General features: G+C 42.0%; 1 protein-coding gene across 6 annotated transcripts in view; it reads right to left on the minus strand.

Moving 5' to 3' along the window:
* LOC112244918 (LIM and calponin homology domains-containing protein 1) overlaps window positions 1-19,860 on the minus strand; it is a 150,713-nt gene extending 130,853 nt beyond the window's left edge. For 4 of the 6 annotated variants that reach the window (XM_042303175.1, XM_042303172.1, XM_042303174.1 and 1 more), the window contains exon 1: window positions 19,269-19,859. In XM_042303175.1, the coding sequence (XP_042159109.1) occupies window positions 19,269-19,370 (102 nt within the window). In that variant the 5' untranslated portion in view covers window positions 19,371-19,859. Of the gene's footprint in view, window positions 1-19,268 lie in introns of all 6 variants that reach the window. The other 2 variants (XM_042303173.1, XM_042303176.1) reach the window with 2 other exon arrangements.
* Window positions 19,861-20,483: the final 623 nt, after the last annotated feature.

A 20,483-nucleotide genomic window follows, 5' to 3' on the forward strand; every position in this document is an offset into this window, starting at 1 on the left:
CAAATTGTCCATTACCAGTGTGCTCATATACTTCATTTATTCAAATACAATTTCAGAATTGCTACAGAATGTATTAAAATGTGTTAATGTTGCATAGGCGTAATACGTTTTTGAAGTCATGCAAAAAATAAAACATCTGAGTGGTAGATCTCGGCTTGCATCTCGACTCAGAAAAGGTTGGTGGCCACTGCTTCAAAGACCATTTGTTGGAATCGCACTGGAACCAGTCCTTATGTAGAAATGTATGTCTGTATAACATTATCATATCACTCTGAACACGCTGTGTCAAAGAGCAGCAGTGAAGGAGACACCTAATTTCCCATTCAAATGTCACCCAATCTCCATAGGAAAAATAGACAGGGCTTCTCCAAAGACACAAAGAGCAATTGGATTATACAGTAAGTGTCAGTGCACTGAGTATGTGTTCTATTGCAGATAATGACACACTGTGCAGGTTACTTCAGTGTGTGTGTGTGTTTGCCCCACTGCAGACGGACACACACTGCGCAGGTTCTGGACCCCCCTCGGCAGTCTAGAAAGAGTCCAGCTCCCATGAGCCTTAGCTCAGTAAACTAAGAGGCCATCTCAGTCTCACTGCCCCAATTAAAATCATACACGCAACTGAGAGATCACTCCACCTATCTTCCCATTTGTTTGACTATCCTGTATGTATGTATGCATGTATGTCTGTCTGATATAAAGCCTACAATTGACTCATTCGTTTGGAACAATACTGTACGATGACGACCCTAAACTGTGCAGGAAAAAAAACGCAGCGATGCCTGATTCAGAAGTAGGTCTATATTTCTACTCAGCAGCTGGTACACGCCTCAACACTAACTTGAAATGTCCCTTTGTTTATGTGCCCAGAGAAGGAAGCAGCTCACTTTCCTATGATGACAGGCCTATTCTGGGAACAAACCTAACAGGACTTCTGGTGTTGAATAGGAGGAAGAAACATAGATTGGGGGAGGGAACTTTAGTTACATATTGGGATATTATTTTTGACAATATTGAAATATTATTGTTGTGCTATTGGCTGTACCTGCATTAATTTGTTTTTAACACTATTTCCATGACTGAACAAAACTAAATTTTCTCGTGGCTCTCTTTTCTCTCTGCAGCAGACACATGGTGAGCAATATGTTTGGAATATCAAATAGCAATACACAATATTGAATCGCAATACATATAAAATCGTGAGAATTGCAATACATATCGTATCGGCACTTAAGTATTGTGATGTCCCTCGCAGTTCCCAGTCCTAGAAGAACACCCCCGTGGTTCAAAACAAAGTTCTGCTTGATGGAAGAGGGTGCTTTTTCTGTCATGTCTTACAGGAAACTAGAATTCCATCCTGGCTGAAACATTTCCAAAATGTTTGCTGGGATGAGGGTATCATTTAAATCTGTGGCTCAATTTGTGATAAAAAGCGCAATGATTTCTGACAATGTAAAACTTTACTTCAGTACAAAACAAACTACAGTAACAGTAAGAAGCGGACATCAGCAGCTAATACACTGTAACAAGGTCTCTCTACATCCCACAAAGCAATGGTACATAGCAATAGCAGCATGACCAGTAGACTTCACCTCCGTAATCCAGATTAGGATTGAGGATTCAAGTGAAGTGAAGCTAGTGAGGGCAAGACGGAGCATCGCGACTCTCAACCCAAACAATAACAAACTGACTGCTGCCACTCAGAGGGGAAACTCTTTTAGACAGTGTATAGCTCTGTGGCACCAGGTGTGCCTGCCACTGTAAGGATGGCTATGCTAAAGTGTCATGCTGTTATACCTGCCCTGATGGAGATTGAGTGAATGCAGTTGCAGCCCCATCTCCTCTGTGTGTGTGCTTGCGCGTGTTTGTCGCACTGCAGATTGACATTCTCCTACTCGCCCTCCCTCCCACAGGGTCCACCTCAGGCATGGGACAGGTATGAATGTGCTCCCCAGCCTGATCAAAGATCGACAAAAATGGTATAGAGGACAGGGAAGCGTAGATAACCATTCAGAGAAAAGTAACACACACTCACGTGCATATAAACCACATACAAAGAGACGCATGCACAGTGGATATCCTAGTGCATATCATACTGCATATCATACAGACAAATGCACAAGCAAAGACAAATACAAAAACAGACACACACGGGTGTTTGAACCCATCGGTCAATCTCACCTAAGACGACAGGAGTATGTTTACTAGGCCCAATCTCCCTAGGCCTGAGCTCTCCCCATAGGCACTTGTAGATCAAAGGATTGTGATTAGCAGCATTACAATTAACTTCACCATACCCTTTAATTGGCTACGTGGTATTCTCCGATTGCAATTTAGGCAAATTAAGCTAAATTGTACAAAGTTACCCCCAGAACTAAACAAAATGTTGCATAATGAGGGGAGAAAATCTGTTGGTCAAAAATAAAATTTCAACATAAGTCTTCCTGCACGATTAAGAAGATCATACGTCATTAGTTTTTTACTTTCAAGGCTTTTAACTTCGTGTGACTGGTCGAGACTGTTCAAGCGTGTGTCGATTGTGTGTGTGTGCAAGTTGAGTTTTTGCATTAACAACTTGTTATACAGTACCAGTCAAAAGTTTGGACACACCTTCTCATTCCAGGGTAACCAAAAAAGTGTTAAACAAATCAAAATATATTTAAGATTCTTCTAGGTAGCTACCCTTTGTTTTGATGACAGCTTTGCACACTTGCCATTCTCTCAACCAGCTTCATGAGGTAGTCACCTGGAATGTATTTCAATTAACAGGTGTGCCTTGTTAACACTTAAATAGCAGAATGTATTTTCTTCTTAATGCGATTGAGCCAATCAGTTGTGTTGTGACGAGGTAGGGTTGGTATACAAAAGATAGCCCTATCAGTACAGGTGCATCAAAGCTGGGTTCAAATGACTGAGAAACAGCTTCTATCTCAAGGCCGTCAGACTGTTAAATAGCCATCGCTAGCACATAGAGGCTGCTACCTATAGACATAGACTTGAAATCACTGGCCACTAATAAATGGAACACTAGTCACTTGGATAATGTCTACATATCTTGCATTACCCATCTCATATGTATATACTGTATCCTATACTACTCCACTGTATCTTGTTCAAACTCTATGACATAGCTCGTCCATATATTTGTATATTCTTAATTCCATTCCTTTACTAGATTTGTGTGTATTGGGTATGTGTTGTGTAATTGTTAGATATTACTGCACTGTCGGAGCTAGAAGCACAAGCATTTCGCAACACCTGCAATAACACCTGCTAAACATGTGTATGTGACCAGTAAAATTTGATTTGATTTTGGTTAAAGTCCAAATCCATATTATGGCAAGAACAGCTCAAACAAGCAAAGAGTTGAGACATGAAGGTCCGTCAATCAGGAAAATTTCAAGAAATCTTCTGCAAGTGCAGTCGCAAAAACAATCAATCTGGCTCTCATGAGGACCACCACAGGAAAGGAAGACCCAGAGTTACCTCTGCTGCAGAGGAAAAGTTCATTGGAGTTACCAGCCTCAGAAATTGCAGCAAAAATAAATGCTTCAGAGTTCAAGTAACAGACACATCTCAACATCAACTGTTCAGAGGAGACTGTGTGAAATCAGGCCTTCATGGTTGAATTGCTGCAAAGAAACCACTACTAAAGGACACCAATAAGAAGAAGAGACTTGCTTGGGCCAAAAAAAACATGCGAATGGACATTAGACAGGTGGAAATCTGTATTTTGGTCTGATGAGTCCAAATTTCAGATATTTGGATCCAACCGCTGTGTCTTTGTGAGACGCAGAGCAGGTGAACGGATGATCGCCGCAAGTGTGGTTCCCACTGTGAAGCATGGAGGTGGTGCGATGGAGTGGGGGTGCTTTGCAAGTGACACTGTCAGTGATTTATTTAGAATTCAAGGCACACTTAACCAGAATGGCTACCACATCACTCTGCAGCAATATGCCATCCCATCTGGTTTGCACTTAGTGGGACTATCATTTGTTTTTCACATGACTGACCCAACACACCTCCAGGCTGTGTAAGGGCTATTTGACCAAGAAGCAGAGTGATGGAGTGCTGCATCAGATGACCTGGCCACCCAACCTCAACCCAATTGAGATGGTTTTGGATGAGTTGGACCGCAGAGTGAAGGAAAACCAGCCAACAAGTGCTCAGCATGTGGGAATACCTTCAAGAGTTGGAAAAGCATTTCTAGATGAAGCTGGTTGAAAGAATGTGAATAGTGTGCAAAGCTGTCAAGGCAAAGGGTGGCTACTTTGAAGAATCTAACACTTTATTGGTTCCTACATAATTCCATAAGTGTTATTTCCTAGTTTAGATGTCTTCACTATTAATAGCAAAACCCTTGAATGAGTAGGTGTGTCCAAACTTGACTGGTACTGTACATGATTTAGAAAATCTTACATTATTTTGAATAAATCCTACTGTATCTTCATCAAGTACAGTATTTTTGTAATGTACTTGTTAAGGGATTTTTTTTAATCTATAATGACTAATTATGTATACATTTCAATCAGGATGTACTAATCAGAATACTATTATGTTACTGTATATGTATGAATTTTCTTTCTTAATCCTAGTACTGAATATAATGTGTAAATATAGTCAAGGATTAGAACAATGACTGTCTGTTCCTTGGTAGAAATGAATGAACTAAATCTTCAGACTGGCTAGAATGCTTATCTACACCGGAAGACCTTGGCTCAGCCATAAATTATATTAAATTGGTAGGGAGACGATGTGGGAAGGCTTGAGATACTGCCTTTGTACCAGGGTGGGAGAAGAGAAGGTTTGGTACTGGAACTAATGACGTCATTTTCAGTTTATAACCTGTGGTAACCTGTATCGTGTTCAGTGCTCTCGTGAATAAAATCTGCTGTTTGACTTTAAGACTGGGCTCTGTCCATTACTATAAAATAAGGGTCTTACAAATCCTTATGAATTGACAGAGTGTTTAATTTTAATTGGGTGTTAGAGCAATTTAATTCCTGTAACAGTACTTCATTTAATTGATAAGAGCATTATTGATTGGTTGTTCCACTACCGCAAGGTTTTTCACCAGAAGTGAATAAGCAGAATGTTATGTAATTTGTAGAGAAAATTAATTTGTGGGCAATGGAAATGAATCAAGATCAAGGTTAAGAAACTTTTGTTCTCCCATGAACAGCTGAAAATATCTACAGGAAGGTTGATGTTTTTTTTCATTCTCACACCCACCGACACCCACTGTATGAAAGTTATCTTTAAAACACATTATAATACTCCCTTCATTATTCAATCCATCCAAACCCAAATAGAACTCTAGCCTCTACTCTCGATGCACTTATGGCCATCTGTGAGGTATGGATAGGTGTAGCTAAGCAATATGGCAATAGCTCCATCTTGACCCCTAACACTTAGTGTAAATGTTGTCATATTGCTTTTCATACACTTATCCCATCCTAGGGCTCGGGGTTGATTTGAGATTTAGAAATCCTTAATCTACTCACTTCCTCTTTCCTAGCAGCTAGTGGTAGGCTTACAGCATGCGTCTGGGTCTTAACTACTCACGCTCATCCACCTAAAGACAACCAGACAAAAAACCCTCAACCCTCTCGGAACTCATCACTCCAGTCTATAGGAAGGGGGGAAACAATAAACCCAACATAGGAGGACATCATGTAATGTAGTCGTGGCAGTTATTCCCATTGTCCGGTCTCTTTGTTCTGTCTGTTATTCCCATTGTCCGGTCTGGTCTCTGCCACTTGCAGATTGTTCTGTCTGTTTCCACTAAACTTCATTAGTATTTGCCATGGATCTGTAAGAACAAATGTACAGGCAGAGACAGAGTGCAGTTTGTATGATGACAATTTCACTAAGTCTGGTCCCCCTCTGCCACTTGCAGATTATACAGTGTCTTCTTCCACTAAACTTCATTAGTATAGTATGCCATGGTTACCTCTGCATCAAAAAGGGCTTCAATTTACAGAAACACTCATAATAAACATTGTTAAAAGATACAACTATTATGCATGGAATTATAGATACACTTCTCCTTAATGCAACCGCTGTCAGATTTCAAAAAAGCACACCACGCAATAATCGGAGTTCAGCGCTCAGACAACAAATAGCCAGACAGATATCCGCCATGTTGTGGAGTCAACAGAAGTCAGAAAAACATTATAATATGCACTTACCTTTGATGCTCTTCATCAGAATGCACTTGTTCGATAAAGTCCATAATTTATGTCCAAATACCTCCTTTTTCTTTGCGAGTTTAATTCATGACGTGCGAGCAGACGAAAGTCAAAAAGTTCTGTTACAGTCCGTAGAAACATGTCAAACGATGTATAGAATCAATCTTTAGGATGTTTTTATCATAAATCTTCAATAATGTTCCAACTGGAGAATTTCTTTTTCTTCAGAAATGCAATGGAACTCAAGCTAACTCACGTGAATGCTCTCATGCCACTCTGCCAGACCTCTGACTCAATCCCCTCTCATTCCCCCCTGCTTAGCAGTAGAAGCATCAAACAAGGTTCTAAAGACTGATGACATCTAGTGAAAGCCTTAGAAAGTGCAATTTGACACAATAGACACTATATTCGATAGGCAAAAAGTTGAAAAACTACAAACCTGGGATTTCCCACTTCCTGGTTGGATTTTTTTCTCAGGTTTTTGCCTGCCATATGAGTTCTGTTATACTCACAGACATCATTCAAACAGTTTTAGAGACTTCCGAATGTTTTCTATCCAAATCCATATGGGCCTGAGTAGCAGGCAGTTTACTCTGGGCACCTTATTTGTCCAAGCTACTCAATATTGCCCCCAGCCATAAGAAGTTAAATCAACCATTTATCGGATCGTCAAGAACCTCAAGGAGAGCGGTTCAATTGTTGTGAATAAGGCTTCAGGGCGGCCAAGAAAGTTCAGCAAGCACCAGGACCGTCTCCTAAAGTTGATTCAGCTGTGGGATAGGGGCACCACCAGTACAGAGCTTGCTCAGGAATGGCAGCAGGCAGGTGTGAGTGCATCTGCACGCACAGTGAGGCGAAGACCTTTGGAGGATGGCCTGGTGTCAAGGGCAGAAAAGAAGCCACTTCTCTCCAGGAAAAACATCAGACAGATTGATATTCTGCAAAAGGTACAGGGATTGGACTGCTGAGGACTGAGGTAAAGTCATTTTCTCTGATGAATCCCCTTTTCGATTGTTTGGGGCATCCTGAAAAAAGCTTGTCCAGAGAAGATAAGGTGAGCGCTACCATCAGTCCTGTGTAATGCCAACAGTAAAGCATCATGAGACCATTCATGTGTGGGGTTGCTTCTCAGCCAAGGGAGTGGGTTCACTCACAACTTTGCCTAAGAACACAGCCATGAATAAAGAATGGTACAAACATCCTCCGAGAGCAACTTCTCCCAACCATCCAGGAACAGTTTGGTGACGAACAATGCCTTGTCCAGCATGATGGAGCACCTTGCCATAAGGCAAAAGTGATAACTAAGTGGCTCGGGGAACAAAACATGGATATTTTGGGTCCATGGCCAGGAAACTCCCCAGACCTTAATCCCATTGAGAACCTGTGGTCAATCCTCAAGAGGCGGGTGGACAAACAAAAACTCACAAATTCTGACAAACTCCAAGCATTGATTATGCAAGAATGGGCTGCCATCAGTTAGGATGTGACCCAGTAGTTAATTGACAGCATGCCAGGGAGGATTGCAGAGGTCTTGAAAAAAAGAAGGGTCAACACTGCAACACTGCCTTTTACACTTATGAAATACTTCAGTATTCCATAGTAACATCTGACAAAAATATCTGAAGACAATGAAGCAGCAAACTTTGTGGAAATTAATATTTGTGTCATTCTCAAAACTTTTGGTCACGACTGTATGCAGATAGACTAGAAGGAATGGGCATGGTGATTGTTTCTCTGCACTTTTCATTCATTTAAAACCATGGATCAAATTAAGAAGACAATTCCCCTCCATTGTTTTAAGAATCATCTCTATGTTCATCGACCAACAGTGAACCCTAACACGGAACAAATAAAATGTAATTCCTCAGATTTCCTGATAAATTGATAATTAAATAGTGTATGAGTGGAGCTGCGTGGTGACTTATTTTCAGAAATGAGTTCAATTAAGTTAGTAAATCAAATTTTCATTATCAACGCAGCCTATAATAACAACCCCACTGTATCAACGCTCTCGGAATATTTGCCTATTACAAACAGTGATATCTTCTGAATGGTATCACCCAATGACAAGTGGATGATATCAGGGCTCCCAAGTGGCAAAGCGGTCTAAGGCACTGCCTCTCAGTGCAAGAGGCGTCACTACAGTCCCTGGTTTGAAACCAGGCTGTATCACATCCGGCTGTGTTTGGGAGTCCACTGGGCCAGCACACAATTGGCCCAGCGTCGTCCAAGTTCGGCCGGTGTAGACCGTCATGGTAAATAAGAATTTGTTTTTAACTGACTTACCTAGTTAAATAAAGGTTAAATAGAAATAAATTTTAAAATGTCACATTCCATTTCAGCCTTTCACCATAGAACACACTCACAGTATTGTTGCAGAAGGTAACACAACATGCCCATGCTGAGTGAGAGAAGGGATAAAAGAGAAATGTCAAAACAAAGCACTGAGCAAGAAAAAAGTATGGTTATTCAAGAGGGAAGAAATATCCAAACATTTCCAACCAGTATACCTGAACCCTCTCTAATTTGCTTGATGTGTACTTGTAACATTGTGTGATTCAATTCATGTCAATCGAACTCAATTTAATATTGATGTTTGTCTAAAGTCAACTGAAATATGTTGACAAAAAATACATAATCATATCAGCATTTCATTCCCTTATCTACTTTGTGGAAAGTTAGGTGTTTTCATTTGAGCAACCTTGAGATGAGTGATTTCATTCCACCATTCAGTGGGAGGTGTCAAATGGTTGACCAACAGTCATTGGCTGGGAAAAACCCTGTGACTATAGTTAAATCAGCACAACAATTGTTTATGCCCTCAAAGAGCTGTCTGTGTGAAACTCAGAGTAGACTTAACACTATCATTACCAGTGTCCCTGACAAGGTGCTGGCAGAAAGGAAACTGCAGTCAATTTCAGTTCAAAACCGCTGTATATTTCTAAGTTCATCTTATTGAGCAAAAATGGGCAATTGGTAGGCTAAAATCAGAGTGCTAACACGTTGAATTAACAAAATGGCACTGCAGTGGATAGCAGCAATCTTACGGGCTCCTGATCAATTCTGATAAATTTGTGTGCTTTTTTTTACACTGATCTGAATTTTTTATTTTACATTATGTCTCTGCCATAATTTCCTACGACCAGAAACAGCAATCAGTAACCTTGTTCTGCTTTCTCCAGACCAGGCCCTAGTCCCCGAGACTCGAAAGAGGAAGCGGCAGCGAAAAAGAGGCAAGTGAACCGGCACCCTGACGAGACTACGTCGGAGAACAAATAGACCACCATTGCCCTGTGTTCTATTCGCGAACATGCAATCACTGGGAAAAAAACTGGATGAGCTCCGTTCTAGACTACCCTATCAACGGGACCTGAAACTGTAATGTCCTATGTTTCTCTGAGTCGTGGCTTAACGAGGACATGGATAAACATCTTGCTGGTTTTTCTATGCATCGCCAAGACTGGACGGCAGACTCGGGTAAGACGAAGGGAGGAGGGGTGGTTCTCATTGTTGCTGGCACTAAGACCGCACTCAATGATCTGCATAAGGCCATAAGAAAACGCAAATTCAAAGGCAGCATTTCTCATGGTCGGTGATTTTAATGCATGGAAACTTAAATCCATTTTCTTATTTTTACCAGCATGTCACCTGTGCATCAGTGACATAACGCTCTAGATAACCTTTATTCCACACACAGAAACACATACAAGGCCCTCCCTCACCCTCCCTTTGGCACATCAGATAATAACTCTATCCCCCTGCTTGCAAACAAAAACTCGAACCGAAAGTACCAATGATGCGCTCAATACTGAAGTGGTCCAATGAAGCGGATGCTAAGCTATAGGTTATGTTCCCGGGATTCATCCAATTACATTGAGGAGTTTACCACATCAGTCACTGGCTTCATTAATAAGTGCCTCGACAACATCGACCCCACAAAGACTGTACGTACATACCCCAACCAGAACCCATGTATTACAGGCAACATCCGCACTGAGATAAAGAGCTGCCGCTTTCAAGAAGCGGGACACTAATCCGGACTCTTACAAGAAATAACCTCCCACGAGCCATCAAACAGACAAGGTGTCAATACAGGACTAAGAACAAATCCTACTACGCCGGCTTTGACGCTCAAGAGAGTGGCAGGGCCTATAAAGGGAGACCCAGCCGTGAGCTGCCCAGCAACGTGGGCCTACCAGACGAGCTAAATGCCTTCTAAGTCCGCTTTGAGGCAAGCAACCCTGAACCATGCATGAGAGCACCAGCTGTTCTGGCCGAGTTTGTGATCTTGCTCTCTGTGGCCAATGTGAGTAAGACTTTTAAACAGGTTAACATTCGCAAGGCCGCGGAGCCTGACGGAATACCAGGATGTGTATTCAGAGCTTGCTGTAACCAGCTGGCAAGTGTCTTCACTGACATTTTCAACCTATCCCTGACCCAGTTTGTAATTCCAACTTGTTTCAAGCAGACCACCATAGTCCCCATGCGCAAGAACCCCTAAATGACTATCGAACTAAATTAACTGCCTAAATGACTATAGCCCCATAGCAATCACATTGACAGCCATTAAATGCTTTGAAAGACTAATCATGGCTCACATCAACACCATCATCCCAGAAACCCTGGACCCACTCCAAATTTGCACACTGCCCCAACAGATCCACAGATGACGCAATCCACACTGCCCTCACCCACCTGGACAAAAGGAATACTTATGTAAAAATGCTGTTCATTGACTACAGCTCAGCATTTAACACCATAGTCCCCTCCAAGCTCAGGATCTTGGGTCTGAACACCTTCCTCTGCAACTGGATCCTGGACTTCCTGACGGGCCATGGTGAGGGTAGGCGGTGAGGGTAGTCAACAACACATCCGTCACGCTGATCATCAACACTGGGGCCCCTCAGGGTTGTGTGCTTTGTCCCCTCATGCACTCCCTGTTCACCCATGACTGAGTATCTGTAAATGACTCCAACACCATCATCAAGTTTGCTGACCACACATCGGTGGTAGGACTGATTACCGACGGTGATGAGACAGCCTATATGGAGCTCAGAGACCTGGCTGTGTGGTGCCAGGACAACAACCTCTCCCTCAACATCATCAAGAGAAAGGAGCTGATCGTGGACTACAGGAAATGGAGGGACAAGCACGACCCCATTCCCATCGATGGGGCTGTAGTGGAGCAGGTCGAGAGTTCCTTGGTGTCCACTAGAGGTCGACCGATTAATTGGAATGACCGATTGATTAGGGCCAATTTCAAGTTTTCATAATCGGAAATCGGTATTTTTGGACACCGATTTCCGATTATTATTTTTTTAGACCTTTATTTAACTAGGCAAGTCAGTTAAAGAACACATTCTTATTTTCAATTACAGCCTAGGAACGGTGGGTTAACTGCCTTGTTCAGGGGCAGAACGACAGATTTTCACCTTGTCAGCTCAGGGGACCCAATCTTGCAACCGTACAGTTAACTAGTCCAACGCTCTAACCATTGCACTCCACGAGGAGCCTGCCTGTTACACGCATGCAGTAGAAGCCAAGGTAAATCGCTAGCTAGCATTAAACTTATCTTGTAAAAAACAATCAATCAATCATAATCACTAGTTATAACTTCTAATACAGTTTAGCAGGCAATATTAACCAGGTGAAATTGTCTCATTTCTCTTGCGTTCATTGGACGCAGAGTCTGGGTATATGCAACAGTTTTGGCTGCCTGGCTCATTGCGAACTAATTTGCCAGATTTTTACGTAATTATGACATAACATTGAAGGTTGTGCAATGTAACAAGAATATATAGACTTAGGGATGCCACCCGTTAGATAAAATACCGAACGGTTCCGTGTTTCACTGAAATAGACGTTTTGTTTTCGAAATGATAGTTTCCAGATTCGACCATATTAATGACCAAAGGCTCGTATTTCTGTGTGTTATTATGTTATAATTAAGTCTGATTTGATAGAGCAGTCTGACTGAGCAGCAGCAGGCCCGTAATCATTCATTCAAACAGCACTTTCGTGCGTTTTGCCAGAAGCTCTTCGCAAGCACAGCGCTGTTTATGACTTCAAGCCTATCCGCCTAATGGCTGGTGTAACCATTGTGAAATGGCTAGCTAGTTAGCTGGGTGTGCGCTAATACCGTTTCAAACGTTGCTCACTTTTAGATTTGGAGTAGTTGCGCTGCAAGGGCCGCGGCTTTTGTGAAGCGATGGGTAACGCTGCTTCGAGTGTGGCTGTTGTCGATGTGTTCCTGGTTCGAGCCCAGGTAGGGGCGAGGAGAGGGACGGAAGCTATACTGTTACACTGGCAATACTATAGTGCCTTTAAGAACATACAATAGTCAAAGGTATATGAAATACAAATGGTATAGAAATAGTCCTATAAATACTATATTAACTACAACCTAAAACCTCTTACCTTGGAATATTGAAGTCTCATGTTAAAAGGAACCACCAACTTTCATATGTTCTGAGCAAGGAACTTAAACATTAGCTTTTTTACACGCCACACATTTTTACATGGCACATATTGCATATTGGCACATTACTTTCTTCTCCAACACTTTGTTTTTGCATTATTTAAACCAAATTGAACATGTTTCATTATTTATTTGAGGATAAATAGATTTTATTGATGTTTTATATTAAGTTAAAATAAAGTGTTCATTCAGTATTGTTGTCATTGTCATTATTACAAATAAATAAATAAAAGTCGGCCGATTAATCGGTATCAGCTTTTTTGGGCCTCCAAAATCGGTATCGGCGTTGAAAAAAAATCATAATCGGTCGACCTCTAGTGTCCACATCACTAAAGAATTAACATGGTCCACACACACCCACACAGTTGTAAAGAGGGCCCCTCAGGAAACTGAAAGGATTTGGCATAGGCCCTCAGATCCTCAAAAGGGTCTACAGCTGCACCATTGAGAGCATCTTGACTGGCTGCATCACTGCTTAGTACGGAAACTGCAAAGCACTCGACCGCAAGGTGCTTCAGACGGTGGTGAGTACAGCCCAGTACATCACTGGGGCTGAGCTCCCTGCCATCCAGGACTTCTATACCAGGCAGTGTCAGAGGAAGCTAATCAAATGGCTACCCAGACTACCAGCATTGACACTTTTTAAACTAACTCTTGCACTAACTCTATGCACACACACGGGTCTCTACCGACACACTCCCATACACATACTTACACCCCAACACAGACACATATACTCAAGCCACACACGCACACACGCTGCGGCTGCTACTGCTCCCCATACGTTGCTGCTCCGTCTATTATCTATCCTGTTGCCTTGTCACTTTACCCCTACCTATATGTACATAGCTACCTCAATTACATCGTACCCCTGCACATCGACTCAGTACTGGTACTCCCCATATATAGCCATGTTATGTTCTACTCCCTGTATATAGCCATGTTATTTTTACTCTTTATTATTATTTGTTAACCACTGTGAATGTATTCCTCGCGACACTATTTTTATTTTATCTTTAACTCTGCATTGTTGGAAAATTACCCGTAAGTAAGCATTTCGCTGTTAGTCTATAACTGTTGTTTACGAAGCATGTGACAAATAAAATGTTATTTGATTTAGTTTAGAACAGGGATTTCCAACCATTTCTAGCGTGAGAGCTACTTTAAAAAAATGTAACGTGGTGAGCTACATGTTTTTCTAACTTTCAAATAGGCTAAATCTTCTCTTCTCCTCTCCCCTGCAATTCTTTCCCAGGTCATTAATGTAAAAGCGAAAGTACTGCGCTAGGTTCTGTCAACATATCTGGTCAAATAATAATAAACTACGGGGGCCCTACAAAATCTGTAATTTTTTCTCCCCAAATTCTGTTTTATATTTTCCCAAATTATGTTCTCAGTTATAATTTTTTGCGCTATAGATTTTTTGTTTTCACTCGTAAAATTATGATTGTTCATATAGAGACAACATTGGATGTTCTGAGTCCATGCAATGTTGAAATCACATCAGACGAAATGTTATTTTAGGTCTGGGTGAAAATGAAAAAAAAATAAAGTGCAGAATTACCCCTTTTTTTACATTTTAAAAATGATTTAACTTTTATTTTACACTGAACAATTGAGGAATATGCTTCTAATGTGCCGGTCTAGCAATGTTTCTGTACTGCTGCTGCTCATTTCAAAGCTAAGTTCGCAAATAACATAATAGATACAAATGATGTACTCGCTTTGCAATTTCCTAAACTTCTGCCAAGTAAGGCAACTTTGGCGCAGACAGGGCTGCCTCGCTTCTAGCTCTTAGGAAACTTTGCAGTATTTAGTTTTTTTAATGTATTATTTCTTACATTGTTAGCCCAGAAAATGTTGTGTTATTATATACAGCCGGAAAAAACTATTGGACATCAGAGCGGCGGTAACTCACCAGCTCTACCAGCATTATGACCAGGAATACGACTTTCCCGAAGCGGGGATCCTTTGTTCGCACCACCCAGGGCAATTGAACGGATTCAAGAGGCCGACCCAAAACAAGGAGAGGTACATGTTAACTGAACTATTCTTCCCAGAGAGACATCAGGGATTGTAATATACTCTGTTTCACGGAAACATGGCTCTCTCGGGATATACTGTTGGAGTCTGTCCTGCCACCTGGATTATCAGTTCATCGTGCCGACAGGAATAAACATCTCTCCGGGAAGAAGAAGGGCAGGGGTGTATGTTTCATGATTAACGACTCATGGTGTAATTATGATAACATACAGGAACTCAAGTCCTTTTGTTCACCCAACCTAGAATACCTCAAAATGCAGACCGTATTATCTTCTAAGGTAATTTTCTTCGGTTATAGTCACAGCTATGTATATCCCCCCTCAAGCAGATACCATGACGGCCCTCAAGGAACCATATATCCTCAGGCTGCATTCATTGTAGCTGGGGATTTAAACAAAGCAAATTTGAGGAAAAGGCTGCCTAAATTCTATCAGCATATCAACTGTAGTACTCGTGCTGCTAACACTCGACCACTGTTACTCCAACTACCGGGATGCATACAAGGCCCTCCCACGCCCTCCTTTCGGAAAATCTGACCACGACTCCATTTTGATCCTCCCTTCCTATAGGCAGAAACTCAAACAGGAAGTACCTGTGCTAAAGACTATTCAATGCTGGTCTGAACAATCGGAATCCACACTAAGATTGTTTTGATCACGAGGACAGGGATATTTCCTGGGCAGCTTCCGAGAATAATATTGACGAATACCGCGACGATTACTGACTTCATCCGAAAACGTACAGGAGATATTGTACCCACTGACTTTTAAAACCTTCCCTAACCAGAAACCGTGGCTAAATGGCAGCATTCACGCAAAACTGAAAGCGCAAACCAACGCATTTAACCATGGCAAGGTAACATGGAATATGGCAGAATACAAACAGTGTAGTCATTCACTCTGCAAGTCAATCAAACAGGCAAAACGTCAGTATAGAGACAAAGTGGAGTCGCAATTCAACGGCTCAGATACAAAATGTATGTGGCAGGGTCTACACACAATCACAGACTACAAAAGGATAAACAGCTACGTCGCGAACACCGACGTCTTACACCTGGACAAGCAAAACATGTTCTATGCCCGCTTTGCGGATAACACAGTGCCAAAAAAAGGAGTGGGCTCTCCTTCTCCATGGCCGACGTGAGAAAGACATTTAAACATATTAACCCTCGCAAGGCTGCTGGCCCAGACGGCATTCCTAGCCACGTCCTCAGAACATGCGCAGACCAGCTGGCTGGTGTGTTTACGGACATATTCAATCTCTCCCTATCCCAGTCTGCTGTCCCCACATGCTTCAAGATGGCCACCATTGTTCATGTACCCAATAATGAAAAAGTAACTGAACTATATGACTATCGCCCCGTAGCACTCACTTCTGTCATCATGAAGTGCTTTGAAAGACTAGTCAAGGATCATATCACCTCCACCCTACCTGACACCCTAGACCCACTCCAATTTGCTTTCCGCTCCAATGGGTCCACAGACGATGCAATCGCCATCACACTGCTCTAACCCATCTGTACAAGAGGAATACCTATGTAAGAATGCTGTTCATTGACTATAGCTCAGCATTCAAAACCATAGTACCCTCCAAGCTCATCATTAAGCTTGAGGCCACAGGTCTGAACCCCGCCCTGTGCAATTGGGTCCTGGACTTCCCAATGGGCCGCCCCCAGGTGGTGGGAAACAACACCTCAAACAACACCTTCGCTGATTCTCAACACTGGGGCTCCACAAGGGTGCATGGAAATCAGTGTCTTTGTTAGTGTCTCCCTGTTCACCCATGACTGCGTGGCCAAGCACACCTCCAACTCAATCATCAAGTTTGCAGACGACACAACAGTAGTAGGCTTGACTACCAATGATCAGACAGCCTACAGGGAGGAGGTGAGGGATCTGGGAGTGTGGTGCCAGGAAAATAACCTCTCACTCAATGTCAACAAAACAAAGGAAATGATAGTGGACTTCAGGAAACAGGAGAGGGAGCATCCCCCTATCCACATCGATGGGACAGCAGTGGAGAAGGTGGAAAGTTAAGTTATTCGGCGTACACATCACTGAAATGGTCCACCCACACAAACAGTGTGGTGAAGAAAGCACCTCTTCAACCTTAGGAGACTGAAGAAAATTGGCTTGTCACATAATACCCACAAACTTTTACAGATGCACAATTGAGAGCCTCCGGTATCACCACCTGGTATGGCAACTGCACCTCCCACAACCGCAGTGCTCTCCAGGACAGCTACAGCACCCAATGTCACAGGAAGGCCAAAAAGACCATCAAGGACAACAACCACCTGAGCCACTGCCTGTTCACCCAGCTATCATCCAGAAGGCGAGTTCAGTACAGGTGCATCAAAGCTGGGACCGAGAGACTGAGAAACAGCTTCATATTGTTAAATAGCCTATATACACAGACTTGAAATCATTGGTCACTTTAATAATGTTTACATCTCATATGTATATACTATATTCTATACTACTGTATCTTAGTCTATTCCACTCTGACATTGCTCGTCCATACATCCTAATTCCATTCCTTTATTTAGATTTGTGTGTTTTTTGGTATATGTTGTGAAACTGTTAGATATTACTCGTTAGATATTGCTGCACTGTCGGAACTAGAAGCACAAGCATTTCGCTATACCCGCAATAACATTTGCTAGACACGTGTATGTCACCAATAATATTTGATTTGATTTGCAGTTAACATTTAATTGAGAAGGTTTTGGGGAAAGTATTTCTGTCAATCCGCAAGAAGGTTATCACAACTGGCTACACACTGAGTGATAGACAAACATGCGCACCACATACAGACAGGAACAATATTGCTGGAAATTTACTTGCAGATATTGTGTTAGGTTTGGCTTTTTAAGCCAATAGTGGCTAACCAGGGGTGAGATCATGTCAATGCTGTGTTGATTAGATAGTAGCTGGTAGCTTGAGGTGTCTGATAATTGTGACATTTGTTAATGACAGTTTGTGGTGGAACACGTGAAAATTGCATGTACAGTGCCTTCCGGAAGTATTCCGACCCCTCGACTTTTTTCACATTATGTTATGTTACTGCCTTATTCTAAAATATATTAAACAAAACATTTTTCTCAGCAATCTACACGCAATACCCCATAATGACAAAGTGAAAACTGGTTCAGAAATGTTTGCAAATGTATTACAAATAAAAAAAACAGAAATACCTTAGTTACATAAGTATTCAGAACCTTTGCTATGAGACTCGAAATTGAGCTCAGGTGCATCCTGTTTCTATTGATCATCCTTGAGATGTTTCTACAACTTGGAGTCCGCCTGTGGTAAATTAAATTGATTGGACATGATTTGGAAAAGCACACCTGTCTATATACAGTCCCACAGTTGACAGTGCATGTCAGAGCAAAAATCAAGCCATGAGGTTGATAAAAGTTTATGAATCTGCAATAAACAGTTAATACATTGGTTGGAATTGTGTTCCATCAAGTATACTCTAATGTAAGTGTTACTGTCAGAGCAATCCAAGGCCTAACACTCAGAAACGGCTAAGAAATATACTCATGGCTGAGAAATTAAGCCTAGAAATTAAGCCTTCTTAATTTACCTGATAATAATGGGCTTGGCTCTTGTTTGTTCCCTTCAAAACCGGTGATCTGTATCAACTCTCAATGCCCCCAAGGGGACCCAGTGACATACACTAGGTGTATGTGGGTAAGGTGAGCAGTCCCCTTGAGAGGACAGAGAACGACCTGTCCAACTGTTGTTTCTCTCATTCAACTGTGTGGCTCATTATCAGGCAAAGGAGACAGGGCCAGTAATGGCTGCTTTAAACTAGGTTGACTACCCATACATAAAAATGTGGATATATATATTATTATATTAACATGCTACAATGATAATTGTGTAAGCTCAAAACAATACATATGGTGATAAAGTACACAAACTTGTGATAAAGTACATGTCTGTTGGGGTTAAAGGTTGAAAGGGTGAAAGGGATAACAGGCTTTAAACGTTATCATTTACAGTTTTTAAAATACGTGTCCAGAATAGACACGAATGCCTCAAAGTTATTTCACGTAGGCCTAGTTTACCAAGCGTAGGTCACATCACAACAACCTAAAACATTGTGTTGAATAGAACAATGTAACAGCGAATCACAGTCTAACAAAGCCAAGTGCAACGCGGCCAGTGAATGCCGTGATTTCAATTCTCACAGAACAAAAACCCGTTTGTGCGATTATTGTCCGACAAGCTCGCGATGAGGCAAACAAAAAAAGATCCATTCCAGATGATGCATTCTTTGTTTTCAACCAAACGCGCACCCAGCTCAACAGCGGAGGCTACTGTTCGTAGGGCAGTTGAGAAGACGAATTTGCGTCACTTATTCAACAGGTGACTAGGCAATAAAACCGCTTAGCATGGTTTACTGTGCCTTTGTGACATAATAATATGATAACGTGACGGGGCTTTAGACTTAAGCAAATTACAAGTCTGTAAATTGTAGGCATATTTGGCCATTCTGCAGTCTAGTAGCGCGCCCGTATGAGTTTGATAAGGACAGTGACTCACCTCAATCCATTTCTGCGCTTCTAGAAACGCGGGCTCCGAGGCCGATTCAGAGGGGGGATGTCGCTGGTGTGGTTGTCCTCTATCTGCAGCGGGACTTGCCATTTGCAAAGCTGCTCAGTATTAAAATAGACCAACAATAAATCTACAAATGTAGGCTATTGGAAAATCCTCAGGCTACAGCCTCAGCACCTGACCGTGAAAACCCGATAATGGCGTTTATTTATTTTTACTTGACTTGCTGTGTAGCCAGTCTCCCCCAGTCTCCTTCGGTCTGTCGCAAACCCCAAGCACTGCACTTGCAGCTACCCCCTGTAACTCCCGTGTAGCCTACTGGGACTGTGGACAGAGTCGCCTCGCTCGCACCGCAATATGAATTGCATCGATGGCTAAAAATACACGGAGCAGTGCTGCTGTGCGGTCAGCCAATGCAAAGACAGCAAGCAATTCCATCAGCCACTCCGGATCACACACCCAGTTTCCCGACAGCAGCAACACAGAGCAGTGAAGAGAATTATCATTGGGTGTGTTCGAGCAGTACGCCTAACGAAGCCGACTGTAGAAATTAGGCGAGTGAAGTTGGGGGAGGTGCATCTGTAATAGCCGAAAGACGGACACGGCAAGGCTCAGATGAACATGTCAGTGTCAACATGGCTGCTATTTTTATTTCAAAAAATATTTATAGATGTCAAAATAAACTTTTCTATACCCTCATATTACACACTTACAAACTAAAAACATACCGTTTGTACAATTAATTGGTCTCAAATATCACTTTTATTTGTGTTCCCTGTAGCTTTTAGAATAACAGCAAAGCTGGTTCCTGTTTAAGTCCCTTCTTTTACCCTCCTAATGATTGGTTGACAAATAGTCCCTCCCACAATGCAGGTGATGCTGCATGGTGCAGTTGGGGAGGAGCAACTGCAGCGATTTAAGGATGCACTATGCAGAATTCACTCCTCCATTTCCTGGTTGCTAAAATTCTAATGGTTGGCCTAATTTCAGTTTATGTGACAAAACAAGCAAGTATAGCATAGAGAATCATTGTACCATCTAAACGGCTGAGCATATTTTTTTTCATCCGTGGCGTGTATTCATGGATGCCAAGGGAAGCCAAGCTTCCCCAAATATTTGACAAAATAAATAAATAAATAAAAACATGTATTTCTTCTCTCTGTGTGTTTTAAGAATTTTCTGTAAATTCGCAAGTGGCTAAAT

Source organism: Oncorhynchus tshawytscha, linkage group LG21 (genome assembly GCF_018296145.1).
Source record: "Oncorhynchus tshawytscha isolate Ot180627B linkage group LG21, Otsh_v2.0, whole genome shotgun sequence".
Lineage (NCBI taxonomy): Eukaryota > Metazoa > Chordata > Actinopteri > Salmoniformes > Salmonidae > Oncorhynchus > Oncorhynchus tshawytscha.